Genomic DNA, 21,090 nt, shown 5'->3' with positions numbered 1-21,090 from the left:
TTGCAACCAGAATGGCTGTGAAATGATGTGTTTACTCGAGAAAGCGGAAAAAGAAAAATGGGCTTTTTCTTCTGTTACAGTAGGTCACAGTTTACAAAGTGCTGGCTTTGGACCCGGCGTGATGGCATCGGGTCCTGGACATTGTGCTGTGGTTCGTGAACAAGCCAGGATGTGACCGCACCGTTCTGCATCAGTCCGCTTACGGTGCAACCAGCAAGTTTACACGGACCAAAAATAAAATTCAACCCAGTGTCATCGAGGAGCAGATATTAGACACGACAGCATCCACTCGGCATTGCCATTAGTGGTAACTCAGTTTACACAAAGGGTAGCACTCTTTCATCGTGGATCTACCATTCCAACTGAAAAATAATCTCGTGTGGCGGTTGATCTACCAAAATATAGTAGGAAGGTCTGCCAAGGCATTTTTTCTTTCTGTCGACAACAATTACTCCAGGGCAAGACTTTATGATCCCGTCCATATGCCTCCCTTTGACAGAAATCACTTCAACTTTCTACAATCATTGACGACATGCACACTAATATTCTTGTATTATTCAAAATATTTTGAATTTGATATGGGACGTGTTAACAGCATATTTTCCGTTTGGATATTCCAAATAAAGGCAAATATGCACCTCTGCGCGTAAACCGGAATATAAGTGAAATAGCTATTTTCATTCGCCTTGTAAACAGCTCAGTAGGAATCTTGGGCCTCAGGCAAGATCCACACCTACACATTTGTTCTTCAGTGGCTTGAATGAGTGATTTAGGAGAACTTGCTTGCACTCACCAATGTTCTCGCTCATTTACAAATCTCATGAACGCTGGCTCATTCACGCACAGGTGGCCTTCATCACGTGTACGCTGGTCATTTACACAGTGGTTTGAAGTTAAGTGCGTGTGCTGACTTGGCACACTGAAAAGTGAGAGAAAGTTAAGATAAGCATACGAAAATGTTCTTGCATGAGGTCCATTGTCTTTTTGAAACTACAGTAATAAAATGAATATTTTGTGCATGATCGTATGAGACAATTCAAAGCTGTATTGTCCTGGACCGGGGTCCTGAGCCACAACAGTGCATTGAGGGTCTTGAGGACACTGGCTCATAAGCTGATTAATGGGCAAAGACGCCGATGACTGCCTATGTGTATCCCCGCTGTGTCGAGCAGAGAATTCACACACAAACCCAGCACCTTTCCTTGACCAAGACCCCATACAGAGCGGTCTGGTGCCTGAGCTCGCCGCTCTCATTTGTTGTGGAAAAGGCCTGGAGAATGTGACAGCTAATTAGGAACCAGCAGCAGATCCAATGGACGAAAGAGAGAGGGAGAGTGAGCGAGAGAGAGAGAGAGACCCGGGGCAGCCGGCCAACAGCCATGACAGCCACATCATTTAGATAGGGGATACATTTCCTCCTAGCGCTCTTAGGAGAAGAGAGCAGAGAGGCCCCTGACAACAGGTATTCTGTCAGGCCGGGACGGAGCAGGACACTTGCGTACGTACTAAGACATTCTTGAGACACGGTTTTCTGTTGTGTTTCAACCTCTGACCTTGTACAGTACAAACTAATCGCCATGGGGATTGGCATCTATCAATCAAGCAACTCATTGCTGTGATATATAGCAGCTATTGGGTTAGGAAACAGGATTCTGAATTGCTAAGGCCACGAAGCCAGGACAAACGCATTTGACTTAATGAATCCGATCGATTCGAGTACCTTTGAGTCACTTCAACGTATTCATTTGTGAAGACTACCTATAAAGACCCAGGTGAGCCCCATGATGTCTTCAGGCAGTTCTCGGGCCATGTGGGAGATATAAATACACTTTATGGCACCAGGAGCCTCATTTTCCATATTTTTGGTATCGCTCCTAGGCTCCATGTCCTGTTAAGATTGGCTTTGTATCGTGTAGACCTTCTGGTTTCACTTTGAGTCCTTTTCTTTTGGCGAAGGAATACAAAATCGGGGTCAATCAAAGTGACCTGGAATAATGGTTGTGGGATTGCTCCAGAGATTTACCTTGATTACCAATACAGACATCTGACTAATAGAAATTGGTACTGGTGGATATATGCAGGCCTCTCCTCGTTTTCACTGCCCCCATCCCCAGTGCTGTAGAAATGGTTGACTTTAAAGTATATTCAGTAGTCAACGGGCCATACTCGAGCCTGTCTTCTGCACTGAGGAGTTTTCCTCCTCCTTCCCCCTGTCCCTATCACAACCTCGCCTTTGGCTCCATCCGTGATCTGTTCATCGAGCTCTTCTGGCTCGATTCAGAGGCGCTTGTTTGTGGACATTGAGCACGATCTTTCGACTTCGACCATTAAACTCCTAGGAAAATATTTGGAAGGTAGCCTAAGCGCGGAGTATGAAATTGCAAGGAAGGGGATTTATTTTGGATTCAACTGAGGTTTTCAAACCGTAAATAATCAGCCGGCATGTGTCCAAAACAAACAAATGGCAAGTTGAAACACTGTAACCAGAATCTGCACAATGTTCTTTCATTTACAACCAAATAAGAATAGAAGAATCTACTCTGAATGAATATGAAGGTCACCTCTTTTTAAGGATGGAAGCTCCCCTCTCCAAAGCAGCCTGCTGGTATTTGCTCAACTCCCCCGTGAGGGTTACTGTTCCCCCAAAATAATAAATACAGACATCAGAGGCGATCAGTGTGCAGTACGTGCTGACCACAGACAGTACGAGTGGATCTCTGAGGTGGTATAGGTTTACAGGCTGAGTCCTGAACCAGACTATCAGCCAGGTTTCAGTGCTGCACACAGGGTGTGGGGCTTAAATGACTCACAGAGCGCTGTTCCAGCAGGGTGAGAAGTTTATAACAATTTCCTTTTTTTGTGATCTTCCTTGGTAATGTAGCAAGGTATGTTTTGAGGTGTGGAAAGGATAAGATAAGTGCCCAAAGGGCAAGTCTATGGCTGTCGTCAAGGAGTAGAGTTTACGGACATTACAGTGGTGAGTCATGAAACTTGGAGGGCTACCTCGAGTGCGATCCAGTTATTCATGGGATACCAAGTCTGGTACTCAAGCAATACAGTCCAGTTTGTCTGAAAATTTGCTCATTTACCAAAAATAGCAGAGACTTTCCACTTGGGCACAAGCGTCAGCTGCAGCACCTTTACATGTCATTAAAGGCCTGAAGCACTGAAGAACAAACTGGCAAGCCCGCATCGATGTTGCTGTGTAACGATGTTGCAAGTGCCAAGCCTATTAGCAACTAACAGGAGCAGCATTTAAGGGAAAACTGACTGACCACAAAACGAGGGATCTCGGGGCCTGGCTAAAGGCCTGCTGACAGAAACTTGGGTCTTTAAAGAGAGCCCCACCTGAGGCAGGTGGAAATTGAATATTGTATTATATTTCCTGTGGCTTTTTGTGGAGCTGGAACTTGGCAGCGGAACAGTGAGTGTGGTGGAATTTATAGAAAGCACACTTGAGTAACTCCTTTTAATTGAAAAGAGGGGGAACTGTCTGCGTCGTTTTAGCTATGCTAGCTATACGCGCCAGCGCTCGCATTACATGTCAGCTCTGATGCTGCACCGATGAAAGAAAGTCTGCAAAATGAGATGAACTTGAGAGGCCCCGGGGCCGTCGCTGAAAGATGATATTAGAAAATATTTGCTTCATCTCTGTGACATAATGGGATTAGGAGGGACGTGAGAGGCTGTCCCGACCATCTGATGAGGGCAGGTGAGAGGAAACAGAGAGAACTTAAGTCTGGTTTAGGTCTTCATGTAGGTCTTCTTACTCGTGTCTCTTTCCATCTTTGACACCTCTTCCTCTGGTCCTTCCCTCTCCCCCCAGACAGACTGACCAGTAACTGATGCTTCATAATTACCCAGGTGAGGCATGATCGTTTCCATATGAGCGACCTGGGTTGCAGAGTCTGTCAGATTAACATGACGTGTGTGTGTTTTCTCTTCGCTGTTTAGCCATTCCCAAAGTATCCCCTTCACAGCCTTGTGGAATAAAAAAAAAGGTGGAATCTGTGGAGATTTGGCGGCGGGGCTTTAGAGGAAGGGGACAATTAAGGTTTTTATTAATGGTGTGCCACTGACGTTAGCCATGTTCACCTGAAGCTGGACTCCGCTGAAAGTCGAGATGGTTGTTCTGTACTTCTGTGTGTTTCAATGTCCGCCTGTCTGTCCATTTGGCTCACGGGCTGACAGGCTGGCTCGCGTCTCCGTACCAAGTAGAAAGCAAAGGAAACACGTAGTTCTGCTTGTCTGGTCCGGGGCAGTTTCCACTTATGCCTCCACGTTAATGATAAGAGACGCTAAAAGCAGCTCGGGTTCTCTCCATTGAATTAAACAGAAGAGGACGAGGAAAAAAAAAAAGGGTCAAAACAGACTCAATGTGGTGAAGAATTAATGTGGTTCTTTGATGTTTCACTGACGTATTTGATCACTTTGTGGCTGCGATGGCGAGACATGACTGTTGCTGTATCGTATTGGCGGTACACATTCTGCCACGGTAGCGATAGTGAAGTGGGTCACATTAGCTTGGACGTTAACTAGTACTTACTGAATTGCAGGGCCCCAAAGTGAGAGCCAATCACCATCTAGCTGGCACGTGATCAAAGTGGGATTCAAATTTTGGAATGCTTTCCACAATCACTAAGCTCAATTTGTTGGGCTTCCCTTTGCCAGCAGTTTAAACAAAAAAACAAGATGGAGAAACTGCTTCCAAGATCTCACCGCCTCTTGTATGGTTGGTATTGGAGAGACATCTTTTTCTTCCTGTACATCCACCCATCCATAGGCACTTAGGAGGCTATGCAAAGCAACCCAGATACTCCCTCTCTTTAGCTACTTTCTCCAGCTGCACCTGAAGCGTTCCAAGGTCAGGTGGGATATCTAATCCCTCACGTTCTGTGGACTGGTTTAGGGTCTCCTCCCATATGTGTGTGTGCCTGGAACACCTTCAGGGAGAACAACCTCATCTGGCTCTTCTCAATGGATAAGAGCAGTGGTGCAGCTCTTTAACTCAAAGGTCAGCCCAAAAACACCATGCAAAGAAAACCCAATTTTGGTTGCTTGAAATCACTACTAAAGATCAAAGACCCAAGTTGGTAAAATGAGAGTTTGCCCTCCATGTTTAGCTCCCTCTTACCTCATTTCTACTGATGCTGCTCTGACCAGCTTGTTGATCTTGTGGTCCATCTTACTCCAACCATTCCTCTTTGTGTCTTATTTGATCATTTTTGTGTACAATCAAGATGTACAATGCTTCTTCCTAAGATTGGTGCAAAGTGAGAGACATGCCGGTGAGGACATGGCCCTCTAGTTTAAACAGCACTGGCCTTACTCTCGCAGGTTCAGCCAGGTATAATCAGGGGTGGTTAGAGGGCGAGGTGAATTGAGTGCTCCACCCTAATGTCTGGCTAAATATCACAGAAACATAATGCCACCTTCATTAGCATCACTCTATCTGCCGCACACTATGCAGTGTTTTCTTTGGGGCCGGTGAGAACGAGAGCCTGAACATGGGCAGGCCCTGCCCATCATTATCCATGTTCAAGAGGCCTTATTCTTTGGCCATCCATAACAATCCCAGGCATCAAATGAAACCCGGCTGGTTTCCTCAACACCCGACATCAGGGTTTTGCTTAAGCGTCTGAGGTATGCCATAATTCAGGCACTTTTACACGCTCACGTTGGCGCATTACAACCCTGGATCCTGAACAAACATGCTTACGCAGAAAAAGATTTCTTAAAAAAAAAAAAAAAAGAGGGAGGGGATGAAAATGATGTCCATTTTTCTCTCTCAACCGTCTCTGTGACATAATGATTCTGGCTGGAGAGAAAGAGAGACCACCAAAGGGGGGAATATATCATGCCAGCACATGAGAAAAGTGTTGGGCATTCTTTCAAAATAGAGACCATACACAAAGGATACAGTCAAATGCAGCGCCAACAATTAGAGACGTTTTCTTTGTAAATTGAGTAATAAAGCACTCAGTTACATCAGTGGACTAGAGGACGAGCTGAAGAAGTGGTTCCATGTATTTGCTGGTTGAATAGGGACGGACAAACAAGCTGATTTAAAGCACAAAAGCCCTCCTGTTCCCTTTGCAGTAGCAGGAGAAGAGGAAGAAGGGGATCGGCTGCCGATCGCAGAGGATCCAGAGTGAAAATGAGGTTCGGGCGGACAGACAGAATGTGTTACTTTCATTACCTCCCCCTGTCTGCTAGCGTATAAAGATATGAAGTGTGCTCATCTTCTCCACAAACTCTGCAAAATATCTAGTTTAACAGACCGCGGGCCCGCTCACGCTGGCAGAGGGGGAGTCAGAAGATCTGGGTGGGTAGGCCGTCGGAATGACAATAAACTTAGCAATGTATGAATGAGACGGCACGGAAGGGAGGCTGAATGAAGCGGGATCGTGCAGAGGTTGCAATCGTGTGCTTTTTATGGGAATAGGAGAGGTCGGATCGGGGGGGGGAATGTAGACCGAGACGCAGATTTATGGAGATTCCACATCCAGCGATGAAATAGATATTGTCTGTCTGAACTGAGACATATAACTTCTTAGATTTCTTCTTTTTTAAAATATGTTTATTATTATAACAGCGAGACAAACGATATCCACTTTTCTGAAGCCACCTAAAATGTTTCTTTTCTATGCCCCCCGATTGGAGCGTCATCTCTGATCAGATCCTGTGGTGAGACTGCAAGCTAAATTTAATTATTCATGACTATTAAACTGTAACCTTAACACCACAACATTTTAGAATAGAATGCTAGTTAAAGGATTTGCCAGAACATGTTGTTCTACGGTGCTGGAAATATACGTACATCACTAGTTTGATGGTAAGCATTTATAAAGTGAAGTGCCTCCACAGTGAGGGATATGAAAAATCTGAAGAACATCACAAACACACAACTCTAAAAGAAAGGAGGTGTCCTGTTCTTGTTTTACCTTGACCAGCGAGTGGAGGCTTCTCTCCCCAAACATGTCCTGGAGGAAGGTGTTGTCCTCGGGGCGGCTGACATGGGGCTGCAGCTGGGAGGGCAGAGCCGCCAGCAGCTCATACAGACCTGTGGACGGAGGGGGGAGGGGGGGGACAATGAGGAAACATCAAGAGTCAGCATGGCAGTGGGAGGAATTACTGCATGCATGCACAGTCACACGCAAAAAAAACAACACCACATGCATAGAAACAGATGTGCATACATCTGTAGTTTAATAATACATAGCAGAGCATAACTGCTGTACGTGTGCAGGAATACATAAACGCAGTCAACACAACGTATGCATTTGTAAACATGCACATGAACGCCTGTACATTTATAGGCTCACACACGCATCATTCTCATCTAATGATCTTTTTCTTTTGTCTGACCAACACACCCACACAAAAAATAAATATGCACCTGAAAGTGCTACAACCTACAAAATAAAAATAAAAGACTGTTAACGCCTCTCTTTTTGCTCGTCACTGGAAGGAAAAGGCAACATAGAGGCAATAAAGCATTTCCCACAAGTCTCTACTTCCCACCATTGTCCCAGCCTTTCCTGTTGTTTGAGGAACGCTGCAGTTCTGTCCCCAATCAGAAACACCCCCCCCCCCCAAAAAAAAACACTAGAAATTCTACTTTTTGATCAGTTGAAAAGTTCAATATTAACTTTCCTTTTTTTCGAACTATAAACAGATGGCACACATGCCTCGGGAGGCTTCCCATCCACGCATCCTTCAAGCCTGCAAACAATCAACCTCTGGAGTAAAGAGCACGTGGGTTTGCTAAACAGAAGTTTTGGAAGAAGTAGTAAAGATGAACTCTGTGTAGCTGATGTTTGTATTTTTTTATATTTAAAGATGAAATACCCTTTTGTATTTTACAAGGACGGTGGACGTTTGCATGTAACCCGGCCTTAGCATGAGCAACGCTTCAGATGGACACGTGCAGAAATCGGCAAGGCCCTCTGAGGTTGTACTAACCCGGCTTCTAAAAAAATGAAAAGATGACTATTTCAAATTCAGTTTACAGAGAACCAGACTGTGGAGCTGATGGTTTCAAGATTAAGCCGAGGGGAGGAGGTGAAGCGCAAAACCAGCGTGTGAGCGGGGTCCCTTCCAAACACAACAGAGTCCCGGAGCATAACTGATGGAGAGTAGTAGCAGATACTTGTTTGTTGCTCTGTTCTGGTCTTCAGGGTGGCTGTGATCCACTAAACCAGGGGTCAGGGCCATACAGAGTACAGTCAAGCTGGGTTGTTTGCATCAAAGACCCCCTTTATAAATGCACCATTAAAAGCCCTCCAACCAGATTCAAACTCATCAAAACACAACCACCACGCCGCGGTGGTCAAAAACCCTTTGAAAACCCTACTTATCGTGTGAAGAAACTCCAAACGCATTCGCCCGGCGGAGCCATCGAAACATCAAAACAAACTGGAGCTTGGCTAACTCTCCGAGAGCGTCTTTCATCAGAGGACGAGAGTGGACGAGAGGAAGGATGGAGGAGGGAAAAGAAAAAAGAAGAAGAAATAAAAAAAGGCTCCACAGACGAAACCGGAGTAATTCGTAGCCTGAAAAATGATTGATTGAAAACAACGGTTGACGTCGTTGGCTGGATGAACGACTGGCTGGCTGAACTGGCGGGGCGCTCTGACTGGGTTTTGAGCAAGTGTGTGCTGGCAGCGCCGACCACTTGGCGGGAGAGCCGTGGCTGACTAGCTTAGCTCATGTCATGTGACGCTGCTGCTCCTGGGCAGTCAGATGGATGGAGTGTCATGTGCCACTCTAAACCCTCTTGCTTTCCATTTGGGAGGTTTTTTTTCGGGGGAGATCGTTGAGCATCAAGAGGATATTCCCTCCCTGTTCCGCGGGTCACGACGTGGACTCCGTGCAGTGTTAGCGCCTCATGCCTCACTGCTGCAACAGCACTGTGGTTAAGAAAGAAGGAGAAGAAAAAAGCCACTGGAAGACAGAGAGAGAGGTTTTGTTTTTTTTAGACATGACACATGTGCACCAGCCATCACAGCGACCCCACGTGGTTTTACTCAAGCTCGGTGTGCGATATTGTCCCCTGGTATGTGTGATCATCAGACGCCTGGTTCTGTGGTCCTCATCACCAGCCAACCTCAAACATTTACAACTCCCAACAGAACATCTCACATAATATATATATATATATATATATATATAAAGAAATGCTTTTTAAAGAGACATGGGATGAGGTGAGGGGTGTAGGAAGGGCGGTGAAAGTGAATGTGTGTGTGTGTGTGTGTAGGGGGAGATATGGTAATGTCATTACTATTGGCAGCGGTGAGATACCAGTAGGAGGGGATGAAGGGAGCGAGGGAGGAAAGGAGAGAGTGAGAGTCCCTAAGCATTTTTCTCCCCAGGTGCGATGTCTCCCCTCCTGTCTGCACTCGCAATGATTCAATTCTTTATTCCTTCTGACAACAACTCCTCCCGATTCATGCTGGGACGGCCTCAACACTCGCCAACGGCGCCTTATGGGAAACACAGAAATAATCGACATAATGGGGAGAATGGATAAAATACAAGCTGCCGCTGTGCTCGCCTTCTGGGGGTCACTATGTCAGGCTGAACCCTGTGAACCAGAGTTTCAAACAACAACAGAAAAAGAGCTGCAGAGGAGCCAAGAGCTAAACAAGGACTCTGCAAAGCTGGAATTAAATGTAAGAATGTATGGCTGGACAAGCGAGGAGGAGAAATGGAGGGAGAGAAAGGAAATGAGCCAAAGAGCGACCACAGTGGTGGTAAAACCACTGTGTGGACACTATAAAAAAGTGGAAAAGAGAACTGAATCCAGGGCCAGATGCATCGACACATACGTATAGGTCTGTAACATCAGAAACCATGTCCAGCGCAAACAGTGGCAGACAAAATGAGAGAGGGGAGAAGAAGAAGAAGAAAGGGAACATGATTGCGCCAACCCTTCACCGCTAAAGGGTGGACCGCCTTGTTTCTTGCAGGGCTGGCCTGGCGTCGTTCGGTTTGTTTTGGCCGGACTATTCTGGACCCTCTCGTGCAGCGGGTGTGTGTGTATGTGTGTATGTATGTATGTGTATATGTGTGTGTGTGTGTGTGTGTGTGTGTGTGTGTGTGTGTGGCGGACCTGGCAGTAATCGTGTAGTGGACCACGAGGTTCTGTTGTGGCCAGTGCTGGCCCGGCCCTGCCCAGAAAGGTCCTGAAGACCGGCATGATGTTGCGCCGGATGGCCGAAACGGTCTTCAGAGAAACCGGAGAGGGCCCGGGGCCTCCGAAGCTTCCCGTACGGAGGAAGTCACCACTTAAACTGCCAAACAGCACTTCCCCTCTCACGCCTACACCTCAACAGCGGTTAAAGAAAATAACAGTGTTTTTCACAGATCCCTTTTATGTAAAACACACAGACACACACACACACACACACACACACACACACACACAAATCCCAGACAATGAAATGCATTAAACATGATACGCATCAAATTGCTAGTCAAATAGGTCAACGGGGGGGGTTGACAGGGCTTAATCCACCAACACAGGGTTTGTATGGGTTCTAAAATATGACGTTGTAACTTAGGCGCTGTTTACTTCCCCGCCAGACTAGACCACATGGGCCACCGAGACAGATTTATCAGTCTGTCCATAACTTTACATGTTGGGGGACCCCTACTTCCATCTTGTAACTGATCTACACACAGAAAGACAAACTGTCCGGTGAAAATCAACTTGTTCGGATACAGGAAATGAACACTGGGTTTCGACTCAATTTCCTCCTTTCGCTTTCTCCCAGGTGCCGAATGAGTTATTGAACTCCCTCATATATCATTCGGGGACACATTTAGAGAGGCGCAATGTTCGTGAGGCTCACCAGACTGCTGGGGGGGGGGGGGGGGGGGGGGAATGGTGACAACACGTGGGAGCTTTCTGAGCGGCTCACTATTTCAAAACACCGCATTGTGAACGAGCGAGGGCCATTTGTACAGAAGAAATGGCGGCGGGAAGAGAAGCAGCTGCAGACTGCGTCGCCTATTCCACTCAAGGCCTTGATTCACCCCCTCACTCTCCAGCCGAGAGCGGAGGACAGGCAGACGGAGACAGATTGAAGCCAGAATCAGTGAATGAACGCGACGTCTGAGATACATACCGGCATACACAACATCTGATTAAAGCGTGTGCGAAGACAGAAGAAGAATGATGACACTCGGGACAAAAGAAACACCATGAAAAGTCCGCGGAGTGATGGCTTTCTGCAACGGCGAGAAATAACAACAGCGATGATCACTCCAGCACTAGTGTAAACACGGTTTCCCTCCAAAGGGAGAAAGTCGAGACAGACAGTGGGCGGGAAGATGGATTTAACCCGAGTCAGGTGCCAAACAAAAGGAGAAGTGTTTAGGGCCCCTTGTTCACGGCCAACACAGGACCGATATGTCATCAGCCCGCTGCCCCCGTCCCGCTTCTGTTCGGTCCTGAAGCCTAACCAGCGCCTGACCCCTTTAAAAAACGTTCTTTCTACCAAAGGAGCACGCCGGAGCAGGGGAAAAAGCACAGCATTGGTTGTCTGGATTAAGCGACCATGCCTTCACCTTCCAGACATAAAATTATATAGAATTACAAGATGCATTAGCCGAGCAGACGCTGTGATCTTTAAACATAACTTACAATGTGTCCGGCAGCGTTCTACTTGGGATATAACCAGGGAAGGCACGTAATATATATATAAAGGCTGGGCCATGAACGTAACAGCAGGAATCTGTGCTCCGTTCAAGCCCACAAGCCTCACATTACCGGTTCTCCACATTAAAATAAAAAAGGTCAGGGGACTGAGCCCTCCAATGGCATCTTCAATGATATTTCAGCATCACGGTCTCTGAACAGCTCCATCGTTTGGGAGGGGTAAAAAAAAGAAAAGAGCGAGTGGCTTTTGCAAGATGTTAGTTCGATCTCCACGGCATGGAAAAAGGACTTCAGCAAGCACAGTGGGCCGGTCCAGGTGCAATCGGCCGTCACTCCGATCATATATCGACTGTTTCACTACCGCGGGCTGAACTGTGCTTTGTGTGTCATTTCAGGGCCTATAAAGAAGCGGGTCCTTGCTGAGATCATGCTTCGTTCACGAGGGAGCACAAAAGAATCCAGGTTGCGGGACCTTATCAAAAGTTGCATTTCAGCGCCAGGATACAGGCCAAGCTTTTCAAAAGGCATTTACTTCATTTCATCTCATTTTCAACATGCCATCGAGTATCACGTAGCAAGTGCCCCGCCCCGTCCTCTGCTCCATGCTTCGTCACACCTTTACGCTTCAAAGGGCTGTCAGCACATTGAAAACAGAGCTCCGGGACAAAAGTACAAGTCTAATCAGCATAATTGAATGCACATAGGATCCCTCAAGAGAGCCAGCCGTGTTTTTTTCGGCTACAACGGTTCTAACGATCGCACCGCAAGACGAGTGAGGCTTGAGTGGAAGCACCTGCAACGTGGCTGGGAGTTAAAGAAAGGGAACTCAGTATCTTGTCCAGGTCTGAGTTGTTAAACCTCCAACTCACAAATGATATATAATGTAAGGAAAGATGGAAAGTGAGACACATTGATACTGGAGGAAAGACGAAAGGTTAGGAATATCTATCCGGGCAGACAAAGAGATGACGAAAGAGACAGCATTGCGGATAAAAACAGATATATGAGATGTTGTCTGTTTAAAGCCAGGATGGAAGCTCCCGATGTCTGCGGAGGAGGCCAAGTTTGGCCCAGCACAAGCAAGCTAAGCTTAGATTCACTCTTAACACGGTACACAAAACGCAGACGCCACAACAACTTAGCCGCGTCCAAACGACCTGCCACCTCTGCTTATTGTGGCAATGGACCAGCAGGCAGACTTCTCTGGCTCAGGCCCACGTGTTCTGTCCAAAGCCGAGGCCAGCTGCTTATTTTTTTGAGCAAGTCTTCCAGGGACACCGGAGGGCGGGGCGAGCCAAAACCACCCGAAAAGGCTTTCATTCCGATCGTACGTTAATGGCGCACTGAATTCGCACTGTAAATCTTTCATTCCGCCTCACTCTCAAAGTCGCAGGCTATTACTCAACATCCTGGTGCACGTGGCCTGTAAAGCTGTTTTCAGGTTCTCTCTAATGCAAGTGAGCATGTAATGCCCGCCAGTGGCCGATTTAGTAGCCTGTGTGCCTTGGACGTGGAGAGGATGTCATCCTGCCCCGACAAAAACAGAACGAATTCTTCGTATTCAAACAAATAAAAGTCATCGTTCCTCACTCTCAGTCGCACTCACTTGGTTTCTTTCTTTTACATCTGCTTCCTTTGCCTGTGTTTTTTATTTTTTGTTGCTAGAATGATGTGGAAATTTTCGCTCTGATGTAACTGGAAACAGGGAGCTCTTCCAGTGGCAACAAATCGTTGTGTTTCAGTACTGTATCACTGCGGCACAGGGCCGGCCACCGGCCAGGGACCACGACAAATGGCCCCTTCCTTCCCCCCCCCCCCCCCACCACCATAAGTCCTTCCCCAACCTTCCCCTATGACGAGGCCAGATGCTCTGGATTCTTGACATCGGGATGGAAAAATGTACTGTTAACCTTGATAGAGGAAAAAAAACAAAAACAATATGACCATATTCCAATCATATCGCGCATATAATTCAGAGATCTGTGTATGCATGTTATCCTACACAGGGATAGGATTGTCTGCATCTCATTACTCAGAATCATTATGGAGACATCACCTTTTCCAACAGGGGGGGGGGGTTCAAGATTGGAGAGAATAAGATGGCTGGAATCGCTCATCTATCTCTCCCGCACAAACATGCACACATGGAGCCAGTAAGTTATTGGCGTATCTGGTAAAAGCGTTGTCCCAATCGCAAGGTTTCCATGTGTAGTCTTTCATGCGAGTGTCGCCCACCTCCTCCTCCTCCTCAGCCGTGCATGGCTGAACCACCCTTATCTTTAAATGCAGTGCGGGGGCCCGTAAACCTTGATAGAACACGCAGGTACGGCTTGGAATAACACAGTTAACTTTAATACGGTTCATGAAAGGGCATCGGGGTCTTCAGAAGTGTTCGAGAGCGTGTGCGCAAATGATTCGGGCTGGTCTCGGGTGTATGATTTAAGGGGCACCATGCAGAGACTGCAATTGCACATGGGGGGGGGGGGGGGGGGGGGGGGCTTGTCAGCCGGCAGTTGAGTTAGCAGCACTATTGGGCAGACCAGTCAGTCAAAACCAGCAGATTTCACGCAACGACTAAATCAGTAATCACACCAATGTGTGTCTTGTTCACCGAGCAGTGCTGGCCACAGCTTTATGTATCGGATTCAGTTAATAACCTCATCTTCATGTATGTTCCCGAGAGTTCCTGAGAGGTTCTGTGTAACAAGCCGTCATTTGAAACTTTTTGGAAAAGGGCGGGCACTTTTAAAAAATACGTGACAGGTGTTTGTATGAACCATGTGTCAATCAAACTCTTGCCAGTCGGGATAAGAGAGAAAACGTCTCTTCCGTTGAGAAAAGCCATCAGTGTCGTTCCTTGCTCTTCTTTCAGTGAAGAAATGCTCTCCAGATCAGACATAACTGATGCTATTGCAGCATCTAAACTAACCTCTTCAGGGGTCGCCAACCGCCATTGTAGTTTAGAACGAGCGGTCGCCCCTCCACGTCGTTCGACGCACACCGAAGACACCGTCGTGGCTGCCAGTAGCTCCTCACGGGACGCCAATTGGTCCGTGACGCTGTGGTTCGGATCACAAACGCATTTCTTTAAGACTGACCAGATGGATTTCGGTGCGATACGTGACCCGCGACTTTAGGGCGATCTCGAGACATTTTGAGAATCCAGCTGCTGTGAATGGTTACATGAATGAAGTCCTGACTACAAATTGCATATATCCCGACTGATGCTGGAGTTTTGAGGCTGGCACTAAAAAAGATATTTAAGAGTTTAAAAAAAAAATCTGACTTTTCTTTCTTTTTTTCCAAAAACATGACATAAAGAAGCACTGTTGATGAGGATAACCTTGTCTGACTGTCTTGTCTGCTGTTTTGCTGCACTCTCAGGACCTAAACCAGAAGCTCGTAAATAGGCAATCGACGATTAATAAGACCGCAAGATTTATTTCCAAGGATATATGCCGCATTGTTTCGGGAGAAGCTTTTCAGGATAGTGATGGAACTGGAGCCAGGACATAAAATTCCAAGCCGTACCACAATCTCACGAGACACAGTGGTTGTATGACACCACACGGGAATATATATATAGAATATACTAAAAGGTAAATATACTAATTCAAAAGGAATTACATGCTAGTTTGAATTTGTTTGAGCTGGGTTTAAATCTAGCTGTTCGTTCTGAGTGCTTTAAATCACCGAAATCTACCCCGTTCTACCTCTCCCCCACCAAACGGACCGTTCTACCACAAAACTGCAGAAGCAGGGAGGAAATGGGGCTACAAGGAGCAAACACCCACTCTCACTCCGGGAGGCTCGCTGACCTCCGAGTGACATCAACCAGATGTTGTACGTCTTGAGGGTCTCTGATGGGAGAGCGGGAACGTTGGGAGCAATTGAGCGAGCTCCTCATCCGCAGACAGCGAGCTGCCATTACCGCACAACCCTCATCAAGAGATGGGGCAAGTTAGTACTCAACCTACTCCAAGACCCTCCCTGCATACAGAGAGATGTTGAGACACATGTGGGACTGTACGCAGTAGTCATTAACATAGAAAGGACAAGAATGATAACTTGAAATTCAACATTCCGATTTTCTGCACTTTGATTGGACATCCTGTGATGGTGCAATGGTAAAAAAAAAAAAAAAATACACTCATTTTTAAAAGTGGTTGCAAGGCTGGCAGCCAGGCATCAGCTTTTAGTTACCGAAACTCAGCTTAAAAAAGGAATAGTTCAACCACAAGACGGCCATTTGTATGTTTGTTGTCATTTGTCAACGGTGGGAGCTTGTGAACAGATGTTTTGATGTATAGTTTTTGCTGTTAAATGTCGCGGCCCCCGTTCTACAACAGCTCATTAAGACTTTTTCGCCAGTGAGGCATGCGAGAACAACAAAGTTCAAGGTAGCATGCGGTGAGTTACCGATATACAAACGGTCATTTTGCGTGTGAAGCTTTCCTTAATAATAATCTTTCATCCAGGATACTTCTCCTGCCGAGGCTTTTTGTTTTTTTCGTTCGGGTTCATCTGGTTCTTTGTCCTTTGAATCAGTTTGTTTGTGATGTTGATGGTTAATTGAATTGAGGCAAACTGAATTTGCTTCACCGTCGTCTCTAAAACAGATGCCTCTGAACGCTCCAACAGCTCTGTCTGGTTCTGGTTCCGACTGTAGCAGCAATATTCAAATATCACTAATGAAATACATATTGAAAATGTGTCTATTTATCAAAATAGTAGACAATAGCAACCTGGCAATCCGCACTGTCGAGCCCTGGGTGGGTAGACGTTTTTGGTATAAATGCAGCAAAACACACACACACACACCCACCCACACAATGTAAAAAAATAAAATAAAATCTCGTAACGTAACCTTGCTGCTAATGGAGCTCAGCGGGGAGATAAATGGTGTGCAGCAGACAGAGGAGTGGGCTGGGTTTGACTGTCTGAAGATCCAAGAGTGGGAGCTGAAATAAACCGAGATGAGCCGAGCCAAACTGAGCGGAGGCGTAACAGTTATCTGTCCCCGACTGAGCCCGCAACAGAACTCCATCGCGGCTGAACAGGAGGAGAAACGACTAAACAGCAGCTGTCTGGAGGAGAGACCTGGAGAGCAGCTGCATTGCTTTATGTAGTGGGTGTGATGGGGGGATGGAGGGGGGGGGGGGGTTCAGGTTAATCCGAGCACAGCTTTGACTTATCGCCTCTGCGGAGCAGGCTGCCCATTATCAGCCCTGTGAGGTGCTCGCACGATTAAAAGTTAACTGTCCGTCTCTTCTTGGCCGCCTTATTAGAATGTGAACCGATTTTGCGTTTGTGCATCAGACCCTGAGAACGGCAGCCAAACAAAACATCGCGTAACAGCATCCTAAAGCGTGAGGCGGGGCTGGGCTTTCTGGACGCCGAAGGACGGGAGGAGCAGGGTGGTTGGATGCACTCAGACGAAAATGTTTCAAACAACGAGAGCAGGGCCAGCATCATCAACTGAAAGCCCCCCCCCGCCCCGTCCCGCCCCGTCATTAATCTGCCGCCAAAGCCTTCATGAAAGTCACACAGTGAAAGGAGTCCACGGTAACCCAATCACCAGGACGTTCTCCTCCAGCTCTCCCCGTGCTCATATATTTAAAAAGGTCAGTTTTCCAACACTTTGTTTTTCGGTCTCATTTATTAGAATCTAATTCACACAGAGGCCTTTTGTTTATTTGGGCGGAGACGGGGGGGAGGGAGGAGAAGAGAGAGAGAAAGAGAGAGAGAGTGTGATTTTACATGTGCTCTCCGTTTGTCTGCCCAACGTGTTTGCTCTCCAAACACTCCAATAATGAGCGTTTTAATAAGATCTACACATCCAAAATCTGGTGATGAAATAGGAGAGCTGCTACGAAAGAATGGTGGAATTAATGATAATATTTTCCCCTTTATGTTAAAAGCACCAGCACGGTACTTCATCTTCTCTGTGTGTGTGTGCGTGTGTGGGGTGACGGGTCTGCAGATGGCGGGGCTGCTAATGAAAAGAAGGTAAGGCACTGGCAACATCCAGTCATGTCTCTCTCTGTGATTACTGGCAGCCGGCGCATGTGGCGGAGGTATTGTTAGCCTCGGTGGATTTGTGCTCGTGTGCAGAGGTGTTGCTGCCTACGTGCCAAAATCTCCGGGAGTGACGCAGAGGGTCCCGCTGCAGATGACGTGGACGAGGTCCTTCAAAAAAAAGATGAGTCAGCCACGTCCACCGCCATCCATGGAGAGAATTGGAGGCATGGATTACCTCCGGTTGTATAACAAATTCATTGCGCTTTGATTTTTCGAACTGTCTTATTATCTGCTAAATGCAGCGGGAACAGAGTGACCGTTGGCCGAGTGCCGCAGGGAGTCAAACATGTCTTATGTATGTCTTCTAGTTTTCGGAGATGATTACATCTTTTAAGAAGGCACTTTGATTTTTGTTGCGGCTGCACATTTAATCGAATATTAGTTGCAGATCACACGCTTCCTACACTCGCCATCGGAAGGGGGGGGGGGGGGGGGGGGGGGGGGGGGGGCCTAGAGCAGAGAGGCAAAAACACACTAAATTCAGGTGAAGACGAACCTCTGATTTTGATGCAAAGATTTGTACATTAACAGGAATGTAGCACGTGATTATTCCCAATACACATGTCACATAATAGGTTTAATCCCCCTCCCTGATCATGTGTTTACTTATTAATTGTTAATAATAATTGTTGGTGTGGATAGTGTCTATTATGGATCATTCTAAATGCATAGAAGATTATTATTCCATTCAGCTAGTACACTGAATATGTATCACTCAACTGTAAAGCAGCCTTTACAACCAGGACAAGACAACTGCATGATACAACTTAAAATATTCTATGAAGAGAGAATTAGTAGAGGAGGAGGAGGAGAGGTGTAGATATATAAATCGGTCATTATTCCTTCAAATATTGTTTTATTAGACCGTCTCAAGCTCTACCTGGTCTGTCCAAGAACAGACGCGTCTGAAAGGTTCGTCTCTTGCAGAACAACATAAATACGACAGATTTCAGATCCATCATCCCAACGGAGCTTTATCTCTTAATTCAACTGTGTTACTTTGATACCGGGAGTAATGCTACCGGAGCTCTGTGCACGCGTCGGTACGACGCCCTGTAGTCCCGATGATGACGGGCCCAGCCACAAGTATCCGTGACCTCACCGGTGACCTAAACGTTCATCGCGTTTCACCTGCACACCCGACTGCACGGGACCATCACGGGGGGAAGGCGGAGGAGATGGGCCGGAGGAGTCTTTACGTGTTTTATTTGAGAAACCCGAGCCCCCGCCGGTAATTGCCCAAAATGACTCTAATTCGTAATTGACGGTCTGGCTTTCTACTTTAGTCTGCAGAAATTTTCCAGGACGACGGGGGCTACGGCAACTCTGTTAAAAGTCTTGGGCAGAAGCCCACACGCTCTTTATCCATCAGAGCGGGACACAATGTCTGTCCTCCTTTTGTCCTTTGTGCTATCCTGCTATCTTTGTTGGGTCTTCTGCGCACGTGTGTGTGTAAGATGATGATGTAGCCGGCCATTAATCCAGGACTGAGAGGAGGATAGTGCTCCTGAGGAAGACGTGGTGATTTCTGGCAGCTGTCTTGGTGTTGACAAGCTTGACGTGTTTCCTCATTCTGACATCACACACACTCACACACCACTACACACACGCGGTCCACAGCATATCTGGACATGACTTTCGCTCTCTGTTGTTAAACTTTGCGTTGGTGTGTTTTTTCATTTGTCGGGAAGCGAAATGAAGTGCAAGTGGACTTTTAGGAACGTCCCCTCCGGTCGACAAAAAGCAGCTTTAAGACAAGTTCAGAGCAAAATCATTTCTAATTTAAAGTTTACATTTGAGTGGCTCTTAAATATAAATGTATTAACTTAATGCAAGATTGGGAATCGCACTTGGTGCTTTTTTTTCTGTGACGGTGGAACTTCAAAATGTGAATAACATCAGCAAAATGCTTCTTTTTTCATATTACGAGTGCGTTGTGCAGACCTTCTTGTGTTTGAGATTGTGTTCCTGGCCCGATGGGGGCCTGGCTCGTGGCCGGCTCCGGTGGCCAGCGCAGGCATGGCTCCTGCCGGCTGCTTTCCGGTTCCCCTCGGGCTGTGGAAAGTGGCAGCGGGGCGTCAGGGCGGTGTGGGCTCCTCGAGCAGCTCTCCCCAGGGACCGGCTGAATGCGAGCACGGGCTTTAAGCCATGGAGCCCTGCGAGAGAACAGCATTTTAGAACCTACTTGTGAGAGGGCCCGACGGCCGCATGCACGTGTGTGTCAGTCACCGACGGACACTGTGTTCTGTGTTATGGGATAGGAATACCTGCCATACTAGCACACATGTGCATTTGTGTGTAGGCGAGCCGTGTAGGCGAGCCAGCGATTGACAGCAGATGACTCACTCAACGGTGTGTGTGTGTGTGTGTGTGTGTTTCCCTAAGCTGCTGAACATCCTGCTTTGTACATGAGCCAGCATCACCTCACCCAGCTCCCACATTACAACTCAGAGAATGCAACACACACACACACACACACACACACACACACACACACACACACACACACACACACAGACACACACGCGCTTTATTCAGCGTCCAGCTGAAAACAAGGGAAACTTTATCCACTGAGGGGAAAGTAAGCAAGCGTATGCAACAGACCTGTGAAGAAAATCAAACGGGCGTGGAAAAGCATCGCTTCGTAAATAATGGCGCTCAACTGGAAAGCCAGATAGAGCGCGCGCGGGGGGGGGGTGGGGGGGCTGTGCACAGGAAGAAAGGGGTTTGTAGAACACGGATTTTTAAAAAAAAGCCTGTGGCTCATTGAAACCTCCACACTGCAGTTGGATGAACATGTGCGGACACATGTCGCAGCGAACAATACACTCCTGAACCACAACAAGAGGAGAACGGCCGATGTGTGTAAATAAGAACGAGACAGCGGAGCAGAGCTGACTCAAGGCTTGGGAGTCAGACGTAGGGCAGGAAACCAGAAGTTGGAGAAGACGCTGGAATCCTCTCAAAGTGCACCAGATAGTTGCGTTTCACTTTAGAAATGTTTCCGCGGTCAGCGAGTGATGGTATTAACTTTTGCCGCAATAGAGCTGCTCTTCTTCTCGACGTACACGAGGTTTATCACGGCCTCTTCCACTAGAAACCTCAACAGGGCCCAGCTAAGTCTAATCTGAAACGGGGAGGATGGAAAACAATTAGGTCTGAGCCTTTTCGGTTCTTTACAACATGCGGCTTAATGATCCGTTATATGTCAGCTCCCACGTGCTGTGGCCCAGTCAAGCTCCAGTTTACCCAGACTGTGCAGCCTCGGGGTCCCGTTAGTTGTTCACTTCCCCGGAAGAGAAATGCTCAAAATAAAACAAGATAAGCCACATCCTGCGTCTCCC

General features: G+C 47.0%; 1 protein-coding gene across 3 annotated transcripts in view; it reads right to left on the bottom strand.

Annotated features, from left to right (window-relative positions):
- The window catches only part of mpp7a (MAGUK p55 scaffold protein 7a), a 109,664-nt gene that overhangs the window by 65,974 nt on the left and 22,600 nt on the right, over positions 1-21,090 (bottom strand). For all 3 annotated transcript variants that reach the window (XM_079181648.1, XM_079181650.1, XM_079181649.1), the window contains exons 2-3: positions 19,731-19,902; positions 6,945-7,063 (exon numbers count right to left, since the gene is read on the bottom strand). In XM_079181648.1, the coding sequence (XP_079037774.1) occupies positions 6,945-7,063; positions 19,731-19,767 (156 nt within the window). In that variant the 5' untranslated portion in view covers positions 19,768-19,902. The remainder of the gene's footprint in view (positions 1-6,944; positions 7,064-19,730; positions 19,903-21,090) is intronic.

The sequence above is a fragment of the Pholis gunnellus genome (genome assembly GCF_910591455.1).
Source record: "Pholis gunnellus genome assembly, chromosome: 20".
NCBI lineage: Eukaryota > Metazoa > Chordata > Actinopteri > Perciformes > Pholidae > Pholis > Pholis gunnellus.
The sequence above is the reverse complement of the archived record's forward strand: the minus strand, read 5'-3'. Positions and strand labels throughout refer to the sequence as shown.